General features: G+C 33.7%; 1 protein-coding gene across 1 annotated transcript; it reads right to left on the bottom strand.

The window, feature by feature from the left end:
* Positions 1-10,065: 10,065 nt before the first annotated feature.
* Positions 10,066-12,070, bottom strand: LOC21397497 (expansin-like A1). Its single transcript, XM_010105012.2, has 5 exons — positions 11,901-12,070; positions 11,648-11,757; positions 11,322-11,500; positions 10,716-10,848; positions 10,066-10,613 (listed from the first exon to the last, which is right to left on the bottom strand). The coding sequence occupies exons 1-5, from the start codon at positions 12,016-12,018 to the stop codon at positions 10,368-10,370; spliced, it is 786 nt and encodes a 261-aa protein (XP_010103314.1). The 5' UTR covers positions 12,019-12,070; the 3' UTR covers positions 10,066-10,367.
* Between the last annotated feature and the right edge of the window lie 11,652 nt (positions 12,071-23,722).

Genomic DNA, 23,722 nt, shown 5'->3' with positions numbered 1-23,722 from the left:
TTATAATATTGTATATATATATATTTTTATATAATATACTATTATTTAGTAATTGTATTTGTATATAAATAATTATTAAGTTTTTTGTGTTAAAATTATATAAAAACTAAAATCAACATTCAACATACATTATTAACACAATTTAATAAATTAATTTTGTATATTAATTTTTAAATTCGTAATTCATGATTGCCTCGTTAAAAATCTTACCATGAAAAACTCAATTAGGATAAAAACTTGGTAAGGAAAAAAGAGTGCAGTCATTTTGTGACGAATTACAAATTTTACAAACTTAAATACATATTTACAAATTACATTTTAATTTGAAGCTGAATGATTGTCTTCAAAATTAAATGTTAATCTATTAAATTCATTGTCCCATCTTTACTTGTCGGTGAAATTGTATCCTGTAAACGTTGATCAACATAATCCCAATCCTTAATGCAGACCAAGGCTTCAACAATGTCCCTTTGTAATGCGTTTCAGCGTTCCTCAAGTATTCGTCTGGTCGTACTTAAGGCTTGTTAGGATGAAACAGTGGAGACTGGGATTGAAAAAATATCCATTGCCAATTGAGTTAGGATTGGCCATTTTAATGCTCGTGTCCTCCACTATTGAACTAAGTCAAACGATTCTCTAGTGCCGTCGACTACTAAGCTCTCACTGAGGTATGCTATAAGCTCATTGAAGCTACCGCCGCCGCTGCCACCTGTTGATGAAGATCCATTCCCAGCTTCTGTTTGAGTCGTCATCTTCTTATTCTTCAACCCAAAAACATTCAAGAATGGATGCGGGTTTTCATCTTGTTGTTGCGGTTCTTGTACTTCAGAGTTTGTGTTTCTAAACCTATTCTCATATTTACTATAGATCGAAAATATTTTTTCCTTTATTGTTGGAAATTGGTCAAAATAATTGATGCCTAAAAATTCACCTAAGTTTTCTAAACCGTCTAATTTTAATCTAATATAAAAAATAGTACCGAAACCATACAATAAAGGCAATGTAGACCAATATTTTTGAAATTTCATTTCCACAGAAGCGATAGGAACTCCTAAGATTAGGTCCGTCATATATTTACTAAATAAAATATTAATTCTTAAAAGTTCAACTGAAGCTAAATGTGATGTTGGGTAATATGTTCCACTAAGTTTTAAAGTAACTTCATGAAACCTACCTAAAAATTGATACAAAATTTCGGCAATTTACCAATCATATGCGTCTATATGTCATGTTCATAATTTTGTATAGATATAGTTCGTTATCGCATCCTTATAGGCGATGCATTGTTGAAGCATAATATAAGTTGAGTTCCATCTTACAGGCATATCTAAGGCTAATACTTTAAGAGGTAGATTTAATGCTTGTAAGAACCTAAACTAATCTTATTCTCTTTGGTTACTACCTTAAATCCATGCAATACTATCTCTAATTCTTTTAATGTGAGTAGCCGTTTCTTTTAAATCAGATTTAACTATTAAATTAATTACGTGACATTCACAACGTTGGTAGAAAATAGTACCATCACCGAATAAACTTAAATGATTTTCAAAGTACTCAATTGTTTTAGTATTTGCATTATCTAATATTATAGCCATTACGTTATCTCTTAATCTAAATTCATCAATTACATTTAAAATTGTATTATATATTAAATCAACGCTATGTGATCCTAAAACTCATTTAAAACCTAATATTATCTTATCTAAATCGAATCCTTTAAAGTAATGTCCGGTTACGGCTAAATAATTTTTATTGGTAACGACAGACCAAATATTTACCGTCAATGTAACGCAACCACTCTTTGAGTGTAAAAAGTTTATTAATGCTTTTTTTTTTATTTTTTAAGTAATTTTAACAAATATTTCCTAAGAGTTGTTTTTAAAGTGAACTGTGATTTATGATTATGTACAACTTTAATATATCGTTGCCAATTATGATGCTCTACAAAACTAAGTAGTTGATCTAATGCAGCTATCATTCTCGCAACTTCCATACGATCTACTTGCGGATCGTATTTCTAAGTGGTTAGACCACCGGTTGCGCGATCAAAACATAATTGTGTTTGGCGGAGTTCGGCTCCGCCGGACTGGCTAAGCTTTTGAAGACACTTTTCATAGTGTCTTTTCAAGTGTGTTGTGCCGTGAATAGTGTCACTTTGTAATTTAGATAAACAATATTTACACTCAGCTCTATGTTTAGTATTACCGTCATTGTCGATCTCCTCAATTGTGTCGAACTGATCCCAAACTGTCGAGGTGGGCATTTCCTCTAGGAGATTGCAACACTTGTAGACGCAGTAGCACTTGCACTCACCGCTTCTCCATGCCCACCACCATTGCGACCACGACCTCCAGTACGTCCACCATGACTCAGATTAGTAGATTCTTGTGTAATAAATTCATTAGTGGGAAATTGTTCTTATTCGATATTGTGTTGGGCATCAACAGGAATACCACCATAACTAAAAGAATCAATTATAAAAAAAATGAGAGCGATTTGAGAGAGAGAGTTTTAGGAGATTGTGATAGTTTTTGGAAAAATTATGTGAGAGATTTGAGAGATTGAGGGAAATTGAGAGAGATTGAGAGAAATTGAGAGGGATTGAGAGAGTTTGTGTGAGGAAAATATTTGGGGGATGAGAGATATTTATAAGAAAATTTTTAGGTTAAAAAATTAATTTTTTCCCCCAAATTCAGATCTAGCGGCCATTTTTTTCTCGGCTGGTCAGGTTTGGGTTGAAAATCGGGCGACGGTAAAAAAAAGACTGTTGGAGTCGGGCAGCTAAGGCGACGGGTCGGGCGCCAATGGCAAAAAATGTAACCGTTGGTCGGGTTCGGCCTTCGGGCAATTTGGACAAGTCGGGCCGGAGTGAAAAAATTTTAAAAAATTCTTGCGGACGACAATTGACGGCGATCTCTCAACGGCGGACTCTGACAATTTGACCTTTTTCAGGTAGCCCAAACTCGAGCTCGAAAATAAAACTTGGACGGGCTGGCCTTTAGGTGTATCCGCTGCCTAAAATTCCAACACCAGTAGTGAACCAAAACCAATAATAATCAGAATATGAGAGGCAGTGCAATATATGTAGAAGCGTACGTATGTACGTGCATCACCATCAAGAATATGACTAGATACAAGGTACATATGCATGTTTTGGCTGAAGATAAGGACCACTTAAATTGGCTGGCCTGAGAAAGTATTAAAAATGAATGCCCTCTTGGGAAGAACAGGAAAAATTTGTTTTACTTATTTTTTATTTTTGCACAGTACTAAAATGAAAGGGATGTCAAGGAGGGTAAGGGGAAAGGAAAGCGGGCGGCGCAATGATTTTCCTGCTGTGGTACATATAAAAATTAATGTAACAGTACTATTCTTTTACTGGCCGTTGCATTTAATAGTTCTTTACGTAATAAATTTGCTCTCTTATAATTACCATACAGTCCAATTAATTAACAACAATTCAGCAAAAAAAAAAAAGAAATTAATTAACTGTTCAATGCAGGTTTTTTTTTTTTTTTGGTTAAACTTCTGTTATATGTTACGGAAATGAAAAATATCTAATCAAACAAGGAAATTTATATCAGTTTTGATTAACTGACCGTGTAATTAAGAAATCAAACGACAAGTGCAAAATTTATTTCCCATTCCTGACTTCATGGATACTTCGGTTACGAATCATAATCATGATACAAATATTAATAAATTCCTTTCGTCTTGTTAAGGAACTCTTTGTTAGTACGATTATACCAGAGCATGTGGATCGAATTAAGCTCATTTAATACCTGCGTCGTGATGGAATCGAAAAGTGGTACACTAATACTATAAATTTTCATAATGGCTAGCCCACTCTGTAGTAGTACTAATTGTTCTGAACACTACACATTACCGATATAGGGTTTGATAGTGTTTTTTAATAAAAATTTTAATTTAAAATTTTTGTTAAAATATTGTAAAATGAATATACTCTCAATTTATTTATCGTATATTAATTTATATAGGATCTTTTTACGACGGGTCTCAAACACCGTAAATTTTTAATATTAAATTTTATCAAAATCACATAGAAAAAAGTATCCAGAACTTTCTTATTTAGATGTGATTGTTGAAAAATAAAAAGCTAACGTTAGGATTTACGTATATTTTTTATGATTCGTTTAGTTGGAAGATTCAAGTCATGTGATTCGAATCATTTTCGATTTACGTATATTTTTTTATGAGAGAAAATACTGTAACGAATCACGAATCATGATTCGAATCAGGGAACGAATCCCTCTACCAAACGCCCCTCGTACAGTAAAAATCTCCCTACTTTGTGTTACTAACTTGCCTAGACTGACTTTAATATTAATGGCGCCATCGTAGCCACTTACACTCTTAATTGGGATAGCCTTTAGATATATGTGATTAGAGGAACATGTTGATTCAGCCGTTGGATTGCTCACATCATGAGTTGTGATTCTCATCATCGAATCGAGATAAAGCATTTGTGGTAGCGTAATTAACTCCGTCCACGACGTACTGTGTAACTCTTGCTGTCATTGTTTCATTTTGGTGGTTGCGTCTGCTTCAGAATGTAGGATAGGCTATATATATACCTATTAGGCTATTACCCCTACTTCGCTTACCAAGGACCTTACATCTTTCCTTTGCTTTTGACCCTAAATAAAATTAATAAATAAAAAGAAAAATCATTTGCTCAGAAACAAACAAATCTTCAACAGTCTCCTAGAATAGTATTTATTAGTACGTTAAGAAAGGTATAAATCATATTGACCGAGTTGTGAATTCACCCATTCTGTTTAATTATACATATGCTACTTAAAAAAAAAAAAAAATGTTACTTTCCAATTCCTATACATGATCTCATGTTAATGAATAATTCTTATAAGCAAGACATTCATTTTGAACGTGGTTTCATGCATTTAAACATGCATTGACATGAAAACATGAATGGTGAACCTACAAATTTTCCCTGCTGATAGTGGGAGCGCCACTTTTGATTGATTGAGAGAGAGAGAGAGAGAGAGAGGAATGACAAACTGAAGAGGCAATTAAGAAAAATGAATCATGAGAGAATTCACGTACGCAACTTTTTCCAGATTTGACTTACATACATACATAATGATAACCTTCACAGTCCACATCTTGTCACGAAGCATTGCTATGTCATTTCACTTACATACATACATAATGATAAGGGTAGAATTGTTCCTTCATTTTATTTTATTTTTTACCCTAATAATTAAAGCTTTAGTTTAGTGGGGTATTATAATAATCACACTATAGTACTATACTACTCTCTTTTTTATCCGAATTTGACGTCGCTTTGCTAAATGGTAGTAGGTGGGAGCCTATAATTTTCATTTCGACCATAACACAGTTCATTTAGGTAAAAGATTTTAAGGTCAAGCCTCACACGCAAATACTACTCTTGTTAGGGGCCTGCAAATCAAATAACAACTATATTATTGTTTGGCATGTAAATGTGTGTTAAGAGAGCAAGAACGACGAGAATATATATATAGTACAAGAGAAAACTTGTATATATATATATATATATCTTGACTTTTGGTCAAGCCCATAGTTTGACTGGGTCAAAGATGCGATAATATTGTTTAATGGTTTGGCTACCGACCTGGGCAAATTTTATTCGCTAAACATGCAGCTGTGCCTACCTGAGTTTAGGAGAGACAAGATAATGGTAGCAGTTGATTCATACCTAAATTTGGCGTTCATCGTTTTCAATTCAGATGAACTTGGAAAATATTGCTTAATGTTATATATAGGGTAGCTTTGAGTTCTGTTCGAGTTAACGTATGGAGTGTTTAACCTTGCCATGTTTCAAATGATCATGAGCCAAAGATAAAGCCTATAAAACAGTATCTCAGCAGCGATTGATGGTTTGCGATAAAATGACCAAAGAAAAAAAAAAAGAAAAATCCAATTGAAGCATTTGTCACGCCGTCATGAACTATTTGAAACTACATTCTTCTTTGTGTTTTTTCTTTCAAGAAAAAACTTTCTGGATTTTGACATCAATGTGGTGATTGCATGTAGTAATTAGACGCCAAGACTGCCCCTTCTTAAGCGATAATATAGTCCATTGGATTTGTTTAGCTTTTTACGCAATAGAAAAAGAAAAGTTATAGCTTTTGAGTTAGTATATTTAGATTTCTTTTGAATATTTAATAGAATAAAAATAATGTTTAAATTTTTTTATCAAGTAATAAAAATGTTAGAATAAAGTTTGTAATATTTCATCAAAAAACTCTGATAAAGTTTTCAAAATTAGTTTTCTTAGAAGAATTTTTTGAGAAGCTAATATTTTCTCACTTTGACGGGAAGCTAGGGTCCGTTTAGTTCGTTGATTCGAGTTTTTAATTCGAGTTGAGATGTGACTTTATATGAGAGCTTTTTACTGTAGTAAAAAAGTTAGATGTGACTGTTTCTGAGAGCTTTTTACTGTAGCAAAACTCGAATCGGTAAAATGAACGATATCTAATTTTAATAAATCATCACAATAAAGTGAACAAACAACAACTACTGGGGGAAAAAAATTAAAAAAAAAAAACGGATTATAAGAAGGGAAACGACGTCAGACGACTACATGAACAGACTATATGAAACGACAACATATGTTGGAAACGACAAAGGAAGAAAAACTACATGCTCTGGGGGGAAAAAATAAATTGAAAAACGAGAAAGAAATCCGAGAAAGACGGTAGGAAGAATTACAAAACCACATCATATTTAAGAAAGGTAAGAAACGAATGAAAAATAGAATAAAACTCAAACAAGAGCGTAGGTAAGAAATGACAAGTGATGTACGAAACAGAAAGGAAAATGAAAATATCAACAAGAAGGAAAGCAACAAGCAAAAACACGACAGCACCGTGGAAGAGGGAGATGAAAATGGTAAAACCACGAGAAAAATCGAAAAATAAAAGAAGACGGAAAACTAAAAAAAAAGAAGACAAACGACAATGAAATAAAAAGCAATCATATAATAGCATCGTTCGAAATGTAATGCTATAATTAATGTGCCAATTATAAATTTAGTATTTGAGTACAAAAAATAATATCTAATGCAATATTATTTATTGTATCAAATTTTTCATATGTAATACTTTGTGGTAAGTTTCTCACTAAGTAGCATATAAAAAATTTGACATTTGATTTTTATTGGTTAAAATGTTTACTTTTTTATATAATCATTACAATTTTTATATTTTCTAATTATTTTAAACATAAAAAAAAATTTATTTTTACAACTTTCAAAGCTTAATAATTATAAAAAAAAATAAATTTAGCATTTCAAATAGCGTTATGTATCGAAACAAAAATGAAAATAACATATCATATAATATTTTTTGATAGTAAAAATACAATTAATTTTAGTATTTACATCGGAGATGATCTAAAGAAAAGCTACAGGAGCATAAAAAGGCCACAAAAAATGGAAAGTAAAAATCAGAAGTGAAAATGAAAATGAATTTGAAAGCGAAATGAGGACAATTTATAACGGGAGAAAAAAAAATAAGAAAAAAAAAGAGGCACCTAGAAACGACAAGAAATTGAAGAGACGACAACAAATAAAATGCCGGTGACTGTGAGTCTTCCTAATGCTGATCTCAGTTAGCAATAACATCTAGGGCTGAAACATTGGAGGATGGCCAAAGAGAAAAGCAGAGGAACATAACTAGGATAGATCATTTCTTAAAAAAAAAAAAAAGAAAAAAAAAAAAACTAGGACAGATCGTAGTTCAAGAGTCGCTTGTGTAACCACCTTGATTTTCCAATGTCGCTTGGTGTACACAAAACATCGACTTCGAATGGAACACTGGATGCCCACATTTATTTACTGGCACGAGAACGAAACGGCACAAGAAGCAAGAAACGACGCGCAGAAAGAAGATGACAACAGAAGTGAGAAAGAAAAGACAGGCAATATAAACGTAGTACCAATAAACAAAATCGAAAAGGGTATGCAACGACAAAAGCGAAAAAGTGACAACCATTATGAAAACGACAAGAATATAGAAAAAGGTGCAGTATATAGGAAAGTAATAGAAACGGCAAAGGAAGACAAAACCACAATGAATGGAAAAACAGAAACAAGGATAGCGAATGGGAAAAAAAAAAAAAAAAAAAAAAAGAAAAGGAAAACCTCCCAGCAAACTTGAATAGTGTTAAAAGAGCCACGGCATAAAGCGGCATTAAAATAAGTAAAAAGCAACAGAGAAAAAAGAGTACTAAATAACAGGATAAAAAGAAACGACAACGAAAGTAAGAAATGACAAGACAAAACGTCAAGTGTTCTATTAAACGAAGTTTTTGCCTTTTTTTGGCATTAATGTCCCTCTATGTTTCATGATTTGGCACAGAACGTGAAAAGGCGACGATGTATTAAAAAAAAGGATAAAACGACATGGAAAGGGAAATTACAAAACGAAGACGGAAAACGACAAAAGATTAATAATATCAACCATACGGAAAATAGACGACAGGTGCATAAAAACGACCAGAAAAAGGGAAATGAAACAACAGGGAAAAACTAAAACGAAAAACAATAGGAAAGAAAGCAAAACACATAAGAAATTAGATAAAGGACAACAACTAAAATGCCACGAATCGAGTATTTCAAATGTTATCGGTTAGCAAATAGAGGGTAAAAGCCTAAACGATTGAATGAGAGAGAGATGGCCAGAGGAACTTAACCGAAAAGGACTTTAGAAAAGTTGGAGAAAAATTAGGAAATATTTTCCTTTCCACTCACTTTTTAGTGGGGGGTGTCATTCTCTTAGATTTGGGCTTTTGAAGTTGATACGAGAAAAGAAGAACAGAAAAGGTATAAATCTTTTGTGTCCAATAAGAGATTTCTCTAAAATTTCCTTTTATTCGACGGGGCATCTTTGTCCTTTTGGGTGGAAAACAAGTAAGTGGGCTCTTATACGCAGCATATGCATTGTTAGATGAGTACCGCGGGCTTGGTTCTTTCTTACTCTGCGAATGGGATGAAAAGTAAATAGATTTACACCCACTACATTTATTAATGTCCCCATTAAATTATAATTTATATTTATTATAGTCTTATCAATCTTTAAAATTACATACATAAAAACCTAATATACGCAAACATTAACTATTACAAAAATACATTTGTTGAAGAAATAAAAAATCACACACCCACGTGAAAACATGATGATAGAAGTGTTTTCGTCCCGCAACATTTTTTTTTTTTTTTTTTTTTTTGGCTACAAGTAACTTCGGTGCTCTTGTAGAGTGTAAACAAGCAAACTAAAACCGATAAATAACACAATCAAATTAGATTCAAAAGTCATAGAATTGTAGGGTCTGTAAAAAAACAAAAAAAAAGTCTCAGAACTGTTGTACACGATGAAGTTAATTTTAATTAAATTAGGTAAAAAAAAAAAATAGTGTCCTTTCACAAATATTAGCACTTATAAATTATAAACATACACACACACATCAACCGGACACTCATTTTGTTGAGGTATTTTTTGTACTTCTCTAACTTGCATTCCACGATAAATTTCTTAGGTTTAAATAAGACATTTGATAAATAAAGGTAAAATGGACAAAAATGATTGATGAATTACAATGATTTTGAAAAGAAAATATAATATTAATAACTGAAAATGGAAGGGATTATATTATCTTATAAGTTAAATAATAAATTAACAAAAGAAAATATAATATTAAAAGTTAAAAATGGAAAGGGATTATATTATTTTATAAGTTATAAATTAAAATTAAAGTGGAAGTAGGAGAGGGTTAAATTAACTATTATTAAAATAATATCTATAAAAAGATAGTTTTTTCAATTCTTTATTTAAAAAGTATTAATTATTGGGGGCTTCCACAGACTTTGGGGTAAAAAATAACTAATCAAACCCAATAAGTATTTGAAACTTCCTAAATAATCAAACTATCAATACTAGCCTCATTAGTTTTAAATTAATAAATTATACGTCAACACTAGTTCGAGTTTTGAAAAAAGAAAAAGAAAGAAATTGATGAAAGGGAACAGGACAAAATATCCACTTGTAACATAAGGATATTAAATACTGCCAAGTATTGCATGTTTTTCTTTCCTTGTGTATAAGCCAATCCCGAAGTACCGAGGGCTTTACAAGAGTACACGAGGTATTAAAAGAAAAAAGTAACGAAAAAAGGAAAGAAAATTATCGTTACATCTATAATTCTATTTGCAATATTTCCAACATTTTTTTTTTTAATTTTATTTCCTAATTCTACAAACAAATTGTAATATAGTTATTAGAAATCAAATTAATTTGGCTCTCACTGATTAGGTAGACGCAGCTACTAGTAGTACTCACAAAAGCTCATTTCCAAGTGCTAATATCACAAGGAGAGCAACCCTCTTGAGCAATATCATCAATTTGAACACCGGAGTCATATGTGACCCCAGGCTTCCAGTCCGAAGGAAGCACACTCTTAGCCCAAATCCATTTCCCGTCGTAACCCGCCGTCACCACAAACCGGAATTGCAATGCCCCCGCCGGAACTCTGCTCGTGTTCCACACTGCCCCATAATTTCGAGTCAGGAAGCCCCAATTCGACGAACCAACCTAACCCATTATTATTTTAATTAGTAGGTATAATTGAATATTAATCGTTACAAATTAAATTATAATAGTGTATGATTGAACTAAAACTAGACAGTGACAAACCTGAGCCACATCAATGGCAACTATTTCTGTCTGACCGCCTTGGTATAGTATTTTGATTGCTAAATAGTTTGATTTTTGGCTTGATTCCTCCACGCGCACTGCCAAATTTTGGCTCTTGTATTCACAAGGTACCCTGCTCCAAATAGCCAATAAAAAATTCAAATAAGAGCTCTAATAATATCTTAGAGAGTAAAATAATAATTTGGTGTCCCTAAAGACCAGCAATTAATCCAGGGACTAATGATTTGCTGTCTAACTATTTTTTTTTACTTCTATTCTTATTTTTTTTTTTACTTCTAGCATTTTCATTCTATCTAGATATTTTTTTATGTCGTGAATCATTTTGGACCGTTAGTGCATTAATGAGCTTGTTCTTTTGTCCGGGCAGACCTGTATTATTTTCAACGGTCTATAGCTCCAATCTATGTAGTGGTTGCAACAAAACCATTACCCTAAAAGTCTCGAAATAGTCAAACTTTGACTTTTCCCGCTGAACCTATCTTCTTCTTTATTTTTAGGGGAAAAAAAAATAAAAAAAATGGTTTAAGAGCTTTGAATTAATAATGCGAATTTTGCAGAATTTCAAATGTACATAAAAATGCTCACCTCTTGTACTCAACGTCCACAATCCCAAGCTTCAAAATATCTTTGTCCGCACCTTTCCGAGCCATGGCTCTGAAAGCTCTACTGCTCAGAACAAAATCTGTTCTGTTATTGGGATTGAGATCAGTCACTATTACTCTGGTCCCTTCTTTGGTACAAAGATTAGCGTTCTTGCATCTTATCTGTTACATATATTCAAAATCATATATACGGAAATATATATATATATATATATATATATATATATAAAACTAAAATTGTCCCAGTTATAAACAGAAAATTGAAACTTGAACAAAGTAAAGTTAAAGTAGAAGTTGTAGAGTAGAAACCTGAAAACAAGCACCACAACCAGCACCATCTTTGTAAATTGAAGGCACGGCAGCTGCAAGATGTCCGCCACCGAATCCTATTGCCAACGACCCATACCCACAAGCCCCGGCTGCATTAAAATCGCAGAACAAAAATTGCCCACTTCATATTTCGCTTAAATATCAATTACTCAAGCCAAAAAAAAAAAGAAAAAGAAAAAGAAAAAACAAGCTACTTTTATTTTATTTTATGGAGAATATTGATGAATCTTACAGGAAAGTGCAGAAGCTTTGGAGAAATAGGCAGCTTTTGATTGGTGCACACAGCGATCACAAGCAGTTGCGGAGGAGGCAATGAGAGAGAAGAAGAGGAAGCAAAGAAGCAAAGCCATTTTTGCCTTTAATTTGTTTTTGTTTAATTGAGAAAGTGAGTTTGTGAAGAGGAAGGGAAATTCATGGCGTATATATATGGGGGGGCTCAGTGGTATGGTATTATGGATAGAAAAGCGTGTTGGATTACAGGTCAGCATTTTCTACAAAAGCTAGAACTTTTTTTTAATTTTATTATTTTTTTTGTTAAATGTATATAGTACTAGTAGTAATAAATATGCAGTTTTTGATTTTATTATGTTTGTTATTATGTATGAAAAGGCTTGGACGTGAAGGGGGAAAGAGACAAAAGAAAAGTAGCAGGAAAAACGCGGCGGGACAAGGAAAAATAATATATGGGGCCGGCCTCTCTCACCGACTCTTCTTTTTCTTGCCTTTGCACAAACAGCTGTTCAGTGTGGAGAAATTTTAATAAAGCATTTACATGTGTTTTTGTTTTGTTTTTTTATTAATTTTTTTTGTGTCTGTGGTGGTTATGTGAGTGTGAGGGGACAAACTTTTTGCACTTTTAGGAGGATTTTCATTTTCATTTGTGGTTCTCCAATGTCCCCGCAATATTGAAATTAAAACTATGAGTAATGTAATATTACAGTTTTTTTTTTTTTTTTTTTTTTTTTTTTTTTTGCTTTCTTTTTTGGGAATTATCTTAGAGATAGTTGGATGTAGATAATGGTTTTTAGCTCCAATTATTGGGATTTGTGTGGTTTATGATTTGGTTTCTCATCCATTTTTTCTAAAGTGGGTGTTAGGGTGTCCTATTGGAGGGGTGGAGGGTCAAATAAAGCGTTGATAAAGTTTATCTAGAGAAAAATTAAAAAACAACGTGGGAGCTTTTTATTATTATTATTATTATTATTATTATTATTATTATTATTTTTATTTATTTATTTTTAGTATTACTTTTATTATTCGGCTTGGGAGGTGCTTGCGCGTATGGTCCCTAAGGAAGAAAAGAGGAAAATGAAGTTAAAGTTTGGTGAATATGATGATTGCTTCTTAATGAGTGGAAGATAAGAACAAAAGTCTACGCAAGTCCCACCTGTCAAGCAAGAATATGAGTATTGCCAAAACAAACACAGCTAAGAACCTTAATTATCTTCATTGCAAACGAATAGTTATGTAATCATCCTCTCTCAATTCTACGTTATTAATTTTGGCTCATGTGCTACTTATAACAGTGTAATGCAATCAATCATCTATAGTATAGTAATTAATTAATTAAGGGACTCATATCTTATAAATTTTCTCGTATTTGATGGAGAACCATTTTTTTCATAATAATAATAATAATAATAAAATCGATGGTGTTCTCTTGCTTTCAGCCCATACGGTCATAGTCTTTATAAATTAGCATCTAAATTATATTCGACACGTTAAAAACAAGCATGATTTCCATCTGATTATAGATAATCGATTCGTAAATGTTAAGTGAAAAAATCTTATTAAGACCTTGTTTATTTCACCGTTTTAAATTTTTATAATTAAAAATTATCAAAAAATATCACTATTTAATTTTTTTTTATACTAAAAAATGTCACATTTCAATTCAAATTAAAGACTTAAATCTGGAAAGCGAATGGGGGCTTAAATCGTCCTTTCTCACTACAGTACCAAGTAATGCAATTAAATTAGCATCTAAATTATATTCGACACGTTAAAAACAAGCATGATTTCCATCTGATTATAGATAATCGATTCGTAAATGTTAAGTGAGAAAATCTTATTAAGACTTTATTTATTTCACCGTTTTAAATTTTTATAATTAAAAACTATCAGAAAATATCACTATTTAATTTTTTTTTTATACTAAAAAATGTCACATTTCAATTCGAATTAAAGACTTAAATCTGGAAAGCGAATGGGGGCTTAAATCGTCCTTTCTCACTACAGTACCAAGGAATGCAATTAATTCATTGAGCGGGTAGAACTTCCACTCTTTATTATTATTATTATTATTATTATTTTAAAATATAAAATGCGCCACGCCTATAACCGTATTAGTTTCACTACTTTTCACCGCCCACCCAATGTCAAAGCTGAAAATTGACCATTATTCATTTAATTAAAGTTAAAAAAACCAAGGTGCATTTTATATCATGATCCACCACTCGGATAAAATGGGCTCGAAGTGCGTTAATCACTATATTGAACAAGCATCATTAGTTTATAGTTGTTGCGCACAGATGCCTTAACATGGTAAAACTTTCATCAGAGTCACTTACAGTGGGATTAGAGCTGTTGGTTACTGGTTAATCCACTACTCAAACTTAAGAAAATACAATATAAAAATCAAAGTTAAAAGAATAAAGAAAATAAATAAAAAAAGTAACTAGAACAAGAATGAGAGCCTGAATGCGGTACGGCCCATGAAATGCAAAGCAAAATCCTATTGGGAAAATCCCAAACCATGTGTCGAAATCAGACAAAGACTACAGATTTTATGGGGTTTTCTAGTTGGCCCATGTGGTGGATATCTTGACCTAACAAAGTCGGTTCATGTGGTTCATGTGTGCGTAGTAGTAGTACCAGATGGCTCCAAGATTTTCATTCTATATTTATATTTTATTATAAAAAGACATATAATTATGTGCATGCGCAATACACGTCTTACCAAATGTCAACAGCTTCGATTATAATTAGAAAAGAACAAAAGTAGATGATAACTACTTCCAAATTGTTGAACTAAAATAGCTCTGGTTGACGATGACGCCACAACAAATTGGTGCATAGTTTAGGCGTGACGATTATTAGTGCATGGGCGTGCCCAAATATGCTACAAGGGACCATTGATAGCACGTTGGCATGCTTCTGATTGCAGCAGAGAAAGTTTCAAACAAGGAATAATGTCGAAAGTTGTACAAAGAAGAAACCAAATACAGAGTCCATTTATACATTACCAAAATGTTGAATTTCAACTTTGTGGTTAAGGGGACCAATTACATTTAATGCCATTCATTACACAAATCGCTTTGTTTCAAATGCTATATACAGGACCTAGCTAGAAGCTTTTACAAGATGGAGATAATAAAACAAATGGATTAGTTTGGTAAGCTCGGATCATCAAGAATTGCACAAGTTATTTCCATTTCTGTATAAAAGGAAAAAAGGGGTATGATTTTGCCTTTTCGTAAAGAAAAGTGTTTTGGAGCCTCCAAGAGCAAAGCATTGTTGTTCTTGTAAGCTTCAAAATTTCCAGAGAGAGTTTTCATGAAGTAGGAAAGGAGTTTCAGCTTGCCTTTTCAGATAGTATTGAGAGAAGCTCTGATCGAGCTTTTTGAAGCGCGTTTGATAAGTTCTAAGGCTTCCTCCCACCTGCCTGCGCGAAGTTGGGCCTGCCGCCGCCTCCTCCTCCGCTGCACAACTTAGCAATGGGCCCTATGAACTTGCCTGCCTGTATTCCCAACTGCACCACTCCCGGAGTGAATGCAGCTATTAAACTGACATTTTCCTCACCTGGACATCAACCCAGTACCACAGCTGCTGGATCTTGAAGCGTACGTATCAAATACTCAGCTGCATTCTTAAGTGCATCAGCATCAGTGCCGTCCATGCACTCGACCAGTATAGCCTAATATGAGATTTTTCAACAAAGCGAAAAGGAGTTTAAATCAGGATTTTATTTCAAATTGATTGGAAAGTTATTGGTGCTTTTGAAACTATAGGCTCCTATGGATGTGACGAACAAGGATAAATCATGTATCAACTAGCGATCAATAGCTTAAAATAACGAGCATAAGTAATGGTGATGACGCAACTGATAGGAGGTTATTTACCGTTAAATTAAGTATTTTTGAGTTCAAATATCTTTTAAGTCTTTAAGCATTTTTTTTGTTAATTTGATGTGTTTTTAATGTTATTTTGTAGTAAAAATAATAAAATGGGACTTAGTAGTATTTTAGAGTTAAAAAGCACTCAAGGCCGCGCACAAAGGCCCTCTTGAGTAGTTTCCCCCAGGCGCGCCACCTGAGGCGCGCGTCCGCACCACACCCCACGTGCCCGTGCCACATTAGGCATGCGGCCGCACCCTCCTGCGTGCTATTGACGAACTTTGGGCCATTTTTCAGCCCTTGATCAATATGGATGGCTAATTTTGGACCCTTAGATGAGTTTGGCTAAGATTTTCTCTATGTTTGAGCATACTTAAGCAAAAGAAACCCTAGTTCTCACTTGGAGAGGATGAGAGGCACACAAATTCTTAGAGAGAGAAGCGTAGAGTTGGAGATTCTTAAAAAACGCTCGGGAGAGATTCTTGAAGATTTGAAGAATTGAAGTTCATCTCCACAAAAATTTTCTCTTCCTTATCCCTTTTCTTTGTAGTTTTTGTTCTTGAATTTGTATGGATTCCTCTATGTTGAGCTAGATTTCATATTCTTGGGCTTGATGTAGCTTTATTTGAACAATATTTTGATTATCTTGTCAATTGTTAGTTAAATTCTATTTTAATTTATTTATGTTTCTACATGCTTAATGTTTTTAATTTATGTGGCCAATGAATTAGATAATTTTATATTGTGATTTTGATGCTCGAGAGATATTGATTTCATAATATGGAATTGAGAAACATAATCTAGGTTCCGGGAGGATATCGACACTTAGATAATATCGTTGAGATTTTAGAATATTGTGAGACATGGAGGTGATCAAGTCTTAGATTATCAACTAAGATTTCTATTGTTGTGAGGCAGGGAAGCGATCGACATTTGATTTTCAATTTAAGGGCTAAACTTAATAAGTGTATGAGTAAACGGGTTAGATAGGAATATTGATTCGGGTATTCATGCATATGACTTCGTTTGACGCTCAGGGGAGGTAACGGGGTTAGATTAGGTCCCTTGATTAATGAATTGAGTAGAATTGACTAGCAATGGTTTGATAGGATGGATGAACATATGAATGATAAGGTGAAGTCAAGTCCCTAGTATATTTGTGCAAAGAAGTTTCCATATTTTATTTTGTTTTTGTATTTATATTTGTTCTAGTTCTATTTTTATTTCATTGAGTTTGGTTACCTAAATAAAGTTGAGTTACGATAATCGCAGTACTTAGTGACAATTTAATACCCAATCTCTGTAAAAACGATACTTACTCACCTTTTACTATCAAAACTTGACACCGTATGCTTGCGGGTGAACATACATTCTCATGAATTGTTTCTTGGTTTATGATGTTCACCAACAACTCATTAGGTGGCAATCAGTTCTGTTGGTACCGGTTTGAGTCTTTTAATACTTTATAAGACAATATAAATAATGCAGAAACGTAAAATAAATAACACGAGAGAAATGATATCGCGGTTCGGTAACAACCTATTCCGCGGGGCCACGCCCAGATGATGAACAATCCACTAAGAACTCTTTTACAATTCAATTGGACTTAATCTACCCGAGACTCCCTCTCTAAGAAGACGCCTATGAACTTGCAATTTCTCAATGGACTTGAACAGTGATATCCCCTCGACTTTTTAACATTGGAATCCCTCCAACTAAGTTTTTCTCTCAAAACACTCAAATCATCTCTCTTGAATACAAGTGCTCACCTCTCTCACAACCCAGCAAAACTAATCAAAAGGTGTACAATAAACAAAGAGACTCTTTGAATAAATAAGCAGAAAGTTAAGAGCTTGACAACCTCTTCAAAATAATTCGCTGAACCAAATCTGTTGCAGATCCTTGTTGCAACAATAACTGCAACATAGCTGTTATGGTCGACTTTTTTCAAACCAGTCCGAATCAATCTGCCTTAAATATGAAACCTTTCCGAAACTCATATATGAACCTGGACACATTCTTAGGAGACAGAGAAAGATCATCCAGCTATGAAAACTCAATCAAATATCAATCAAATCACCAATTCTCAATTTACCATCTTTGGATCAATATTGGACTTTCAAAAGAAGAAACTAAATTAAGTTTTCAGATCTTACAGAAACCTTCCATAAAGAACTTGCCAGCTACACATCTATTCTCAAACACAATCAACCAGCCAATCTTTCCCAAAACAGTGCCAATCATAAAACGATTAGAATCAATACAGAATTTGGAAACAAATCCCAACAATCTCCCCCTTTGATATTATTTTGGCAAAACTAATAAATGGAAACTGAAATAAAAGAACTTTCAAAAAGTCAACCAGAACAAACCAAATCTCCCCCTTTTTGACAAAAATAATGCTCAAAGTAAAACTGCAGATCACGTTCCAATTCATTGATTTCTGCAAATCGCTCCCCCTGAATCCTCTACGACTCTTACTCACTCTGAATATGATAATCTCCCATGCATATTGCTTTTATCACCTATCAAAAGCTTGAAGTGACCATTCCCACAATACTCAGGGTTAGTAGTACATGCTTTAAAAGAAGTGTAAGCCCCATGACACCTTAAATCAGATTTCCTTACCCACACACGTCTAGGAAATTTATTTTGCACATCAAACTTTGCTTTAGGTGTCCTTCTTATGAATGCAGAATTTGGTGGATTAACGATCATACCTTTTTTTAAAGCATTCAAGAATTTGTAACATCTAGGTCTAATGTGTCCAGACAAATTACAATAGTGATAGATATGAACAAACCTGTCTGTTGCTTGTCTTGTTACAACAGGCTTTGCAACAAACTTCTTGTCTGATCTTACCCAAGCTTTCTTAAAGGACTGCATCATAGTATTGGTGGCTCATTTCACAAAGACAGTCTTCCTAAAAATTTCTTGACCCTTGTAGCCAAGGCCTGAATGATCAGCACAAGTTTTTTGTTGTAAGAGTAAGTGATCCAATTTTGTTGTGCCCGAGTTTAGCATCCTTAAATTCTTCTGGGTCTGCTCCAATTCGAGTCTAGTCTCAGCAAGCTTTCTCTAATGCTTTGTTGCCAAGATTTCATAATTTGTTGCACCCTTCTTCAACTCATCTCTTTCCTTTGTTAAGACAACAACTTCATCTTCAAGCGATTTATTTCGTTTGCAAATAACAAGCCATTTGCTGTACATCATCTTATAAGCCTCATGAATCTTCCCAAGACTTAGGTAATCATCGTCACTGTCATCTTCAGTTTCATCCTCGAAATTTGTATCATCAACAACACCACTAGAGGTTGTTGCAACAGACTTTGCAACAACATTATTAGTGCTAAATAAATTTTTATCCGTGAATTAATTTCTTACAGTGAAAGCCAAATAATTACTGGTGTGATCATATGCATCCTCTTGACTTTCATCCGAATCATCACTCCATGTAGATGTCATTGGCAGCCTTGTTTCTCTTCTTGAGAGTGTTTGCACACTCCGCTTGAACATGTCTGAATCCTTCACATTCTCGGCATTGTATTCCCTTATTTCTTTTCTTCTCTTTAAACCGTTGAGAGTTAAAATTCTTCTTTTAAGAATTTTTGTTCTTTGAATTCTCTCCAAATCTCCCTTTCTTGTTGATCTTTCTCAGCATTTTATTGAAGTTTTTGGTGTGTAAGGTAAGAGACTCACTCAAGTCGCCATCTTTGTCGGTCTCATCTTTGGTGGACACATCATCATAATATGCTTGAAGAGCAATTCCTCTACTTTTCTTCTTATCCTTAAAGTTCATCTTAAAGATTTGAAGATTACCTATGAGTGCATTAAGTCTCATCTTTTTCACGTTTTTTGCTTCTTCGATGGCTATCACTTTGTAAGCAAAACGTGCCGGAAGCGACCTCAAGGTCTTTTTCACCAATTTAGCGTTAGAATATTTTTCTCCAAGGGCGAAGGCTTCGTTAGCAATATCATAAAGCTTTGAGTTGAAATCGGTAATACACTCATCTTCCTCCATATGCAAACGCTCAAAACTGGTTGTGAGGATTTGAAGTTTTGAAGACATCACAGCATCCGTACCTTCATGTGCAGTTTGAAGAATATCCCATGCTTCTTTAGCGGACTCACATGTGAAAATCAATTTGAATTGGTTAACATCCACAACATTGAAAATGACGTTCAATGCTTTTAAATTACTGTTTGCTAGCTTGTCCTCATCGTTGGACCATTCCTCTTCTGGCTTAGGAACAATATTGTCTTTATCATCTTTAGTTGTTGGATGAGTCCATCCGGTTAAGATAGATCACCATGCTTTCTCATCAATAATTTTAACGAAAGCTTTCATGTGAGCCTTCCAATAGGGGTAATTGACACATTCCAGAAACGGTGATTTGTTCACGAATCCTCCTTCTCTCATGACATCCATTCCTGCAAAATCAACCAATACACTAGGACCTCACCGAAATACACGTCAGTGACTCTCTCTGATACCAAATGTTGGTACCGGTTTGAGTCTTTTAATACTTTATAAGACAATATAAATAATGCAGAAACGTAAAATAAAGAACACGAGAGAAATGGTATTGCGGTTCGGTAACAGCCTACTCCGCGGGGCCACGCCCAGATGATGAACAATCCACTAAGAACTCTTTTACAATTCAATTAGACTTAATCTACCCGAGACTCCATCTCTAAGAAGATGCCTATGAACTTGCAATTTCCCAATGGACTTGAACAACGAGATCCCCTTGAGTTTTTAACATTGGAATCCTTCCAACTAAGTTTTTCTCTCAAAAACACTCAAATCATCTCTCTTGAATACAAGTGTTCACCTCTCTCACAACCCAGTAAAACTAATCAAAAGGTGTACAATAAACAGATAGACTCTTTGAATAAATATGCAGAAAGTTAAGAGCTTGACGACCTCTTCAAAATAAGTCGCTGAACCAAATGTGTTGTAAATCCTTGTTGCACAATAACTGCAACATAGCTGTCATGGTCGATTTTTTTCAAACCAGTCCGAATCAATCTGCTTTAAATCTGAAACCTTTCCAAAACTCATATATGAACCTGGACACATTCCTAGGAGACTGAGGAAGATCATCCAGCTACGAAAACTCAATCAAATATCAATCAAATCACCAATTCTCAATTTACCATCTTTGAATCAATAGTTGACTTTCAAAAGAAGAAACTAAATTAAGTTTTCAGATCTTACAGAAACCTTCTATAAAGAACTTGCCATCTGCATATCTATTTTCAAACACAATCAACCAGCCAATCTTTCCCAAGATAATGCCAATCATACAACGATTAGAATTAATACGGAATTTAGAAACAAATCCCAACAAGTTCAATGTAAGAGTTCCAGACCTTTCAAAACACTATAAGAACATTGATTGAAGACAATTCTATGCTAGGAAATGATATTGAAACTCAGTCGTATATGTAACGATGCAACTTTCCGAGCCTTTACTTACCATAACTTAAACTGAAATCCTCTTTAACTAATTAAGTTATAAACCCGGAAATCTAAAGTTTTGGGGGCATTTCTTTTTTATGAAAAACTATTTTTGTAAACAACTTGAAGTAATCCCAAATGCTGAAGTTTCCAAGCATCTCAAAAAATGTTTGATGCCGTGTAGTTCGACCTACATTTTCCACATTGTTTGTACGTGTGCACTTTGTGCAGTAGTAGCACGAGGCACTTGTCTAGGGACCTGAACATGATGAGCGACCTCAAACTTCGACAAAAAAACAACTCAAGACATGTCGAGAAACCTAATTTAAAACTGATTTTATGTTACCTTCCCAAGAAATATAGGTTTTCATTCCTGCAATTCTCAACAGAACGGTCGGAACATCCGGTAAAAGAGAAGCACTTGGAAGAACCTTGTGGCCACGGGAAGCATAAGAATCAAGAAAACGATGACGAAGTGAATCGCCACTTACAAGGGGATCTTTGGACTCATCTTGCTTCAGTTGTTCTGTCGCAGGCTGTACAGATGCTGATGAGTGAAGCAGCAAGTACATTATTGATTATGCTAACAAAATTTAAAAGCACAAAAGTAACAAACAAAGCTGTTCAAGATGGACATCGTACACAATTAGCCACAGCAACCTGATGTACTTCTTCTGCTAAACCACATGCCCCATTCACCTTTAAGAACATGAGGTCCGAAGGGCAAGATATTGGGTGTGAATAGCTGTATGGTTGTTCTTGCAATGAAGCCTGTAGAATTCCAAAAATCTAGGGCATGTTCTTTTGTCGAAAAAATTCAAAAAAAGACACATCAAGTTCTAATTTTAGTCAAGTTCACGTTCTTTTAAGTTCTGACTTTATTTAATTTTATTTAACTTTATTTAAGTTACAACTTCAACTTAAGTTATAACTCAAATTAAACTAAAAAACTACACTCAAATTACACTCTAAAAGAACAACCCCCTAATTGTTAGAATTAAAAAAATATCGTTGGCTCACTACCTAATAGCTTGAGTTTGAAGAATGGATGGATAAACTAATTTGATATTAGAGCACTTGTGATTTTGCAACTCTAAAATTATTATCATGCGTTTTCGGGCTCGTTAATAAACATTCATGTATTGGGCATAAAACAATTATTTGCACACCTCATAATAGCTTAAAAACAGTTCAGTTAACCCAAAAAAGCTGAAAGGGAAAAAAAAAAAAAAACATGTTTCATAGAACAAATTCATTAAAGCTTATAAACCATACATATAAAACTAGAGCAAATGAACAAGAACAAGTAGTCAATTTGAAAATCCCTTGAATAAAGAGAGCTTCAGTGAAACATTAGAAAGACCAGAATTCAGTGAGACAATAGGACAAGCACTTCTTACAGAATCATAAAGCGAGCAGAAAAGCTAGAAATTGACAACTGGTTCTTGGTGGGTTTTTGGTTTGAGAACCAAATATTGATGAAAGCTGAGTAATTGTTCCAAATTTAAAGCTTTGAGCCGGAAAAAAAAAAAAAAAAAAAAAGCTAGAGGAGAAAATGAAAAGAAAGTACCATTGGGAAGTGCGATGGTACGATATGGGTGAATAGGGGAGGTGTGGCTTTTGCTCAGTGAGTGTGGGAGCTTCAAGCTTCCCATCGCGACCTCTTTGAAGAAATTTCGAAGAAATATTCAAATGGGCGTTTATATACGTTGGGAAGGGATACGCATTTTTAAGACGTTCACACATTTTTAACTTGATAAAATAAATAAATAACCCACGGGGCCATTAGCCATACACTCCTTTGGGATTATGTCGAACAAGTTTTCCGTCGTTTCCGTCTTATTGTCGTTTATATATTTTGTTTCTTCGAAGTGTTGAGTTCGTTCGCTTCATTCTATGAGACAAGAATTATTTATATTTTCTTTGTTGCTTGTAATTTTTTAGTCGTTTAGTTGTTTAATATCGCTTTTCTTTTTGTTTTATTTTATTGTCGTTTTTCATTTTTCACTTCATATCCTTAACTTTCTCTATTGTCGTTTTCACTTTAATATCTTATGCTTTAGGTGTTTTACTTGGTTGTAGTTTCATTCTATTCTCGGTTTCTATTTTCTTGTCGTTTGTAACCTCTGTTGTTATTTTGCCATTTGGTGTTGGTTTTTCCTTGGTTTCATTTTTACTGTAGTTTGTCGTTTTTCAATATTGTCTTTTTTTTTTCTAAGTGTCGTTTTCAATTCGTTGTCATTCCATTTCGTGTCGTTTTCTACTTTCTTTGGGTTACTTTTGGTTGTCGTTTTTCAACGTTAGTTGTTGTTTCCTGATTTAACATGTATATTGTCAAGAAATGAAAGGATGAAGAAAACAATTTGTTTGACATCGGCACATCGCAACACGAAGAAAAAAACACTACCTTCCAACCATCAATATGATATAAACACAATTATTAAAAAAAAAAAAAAAAAAACTGCCGCTGGTCTG

The sequence above is a fragment of the Morus notabilis genome, unplaced genomic scaffold (assembly GCF_000414095.1).
Source record: "Morus notabilis unplaced genomic scaffold, ASM41409v2 Scaffold629, whole genome shotgun sequence".
Taxonomy (NCBI): Eukaryota; Viridiplantae; Streptophyta; class Magnoliopsida; order Rosales; family Moraceae; genus Morus; species Morus notabilis.
This window is presented reverse-complemented; position numbering and strand designations above follow the sequence as displayed.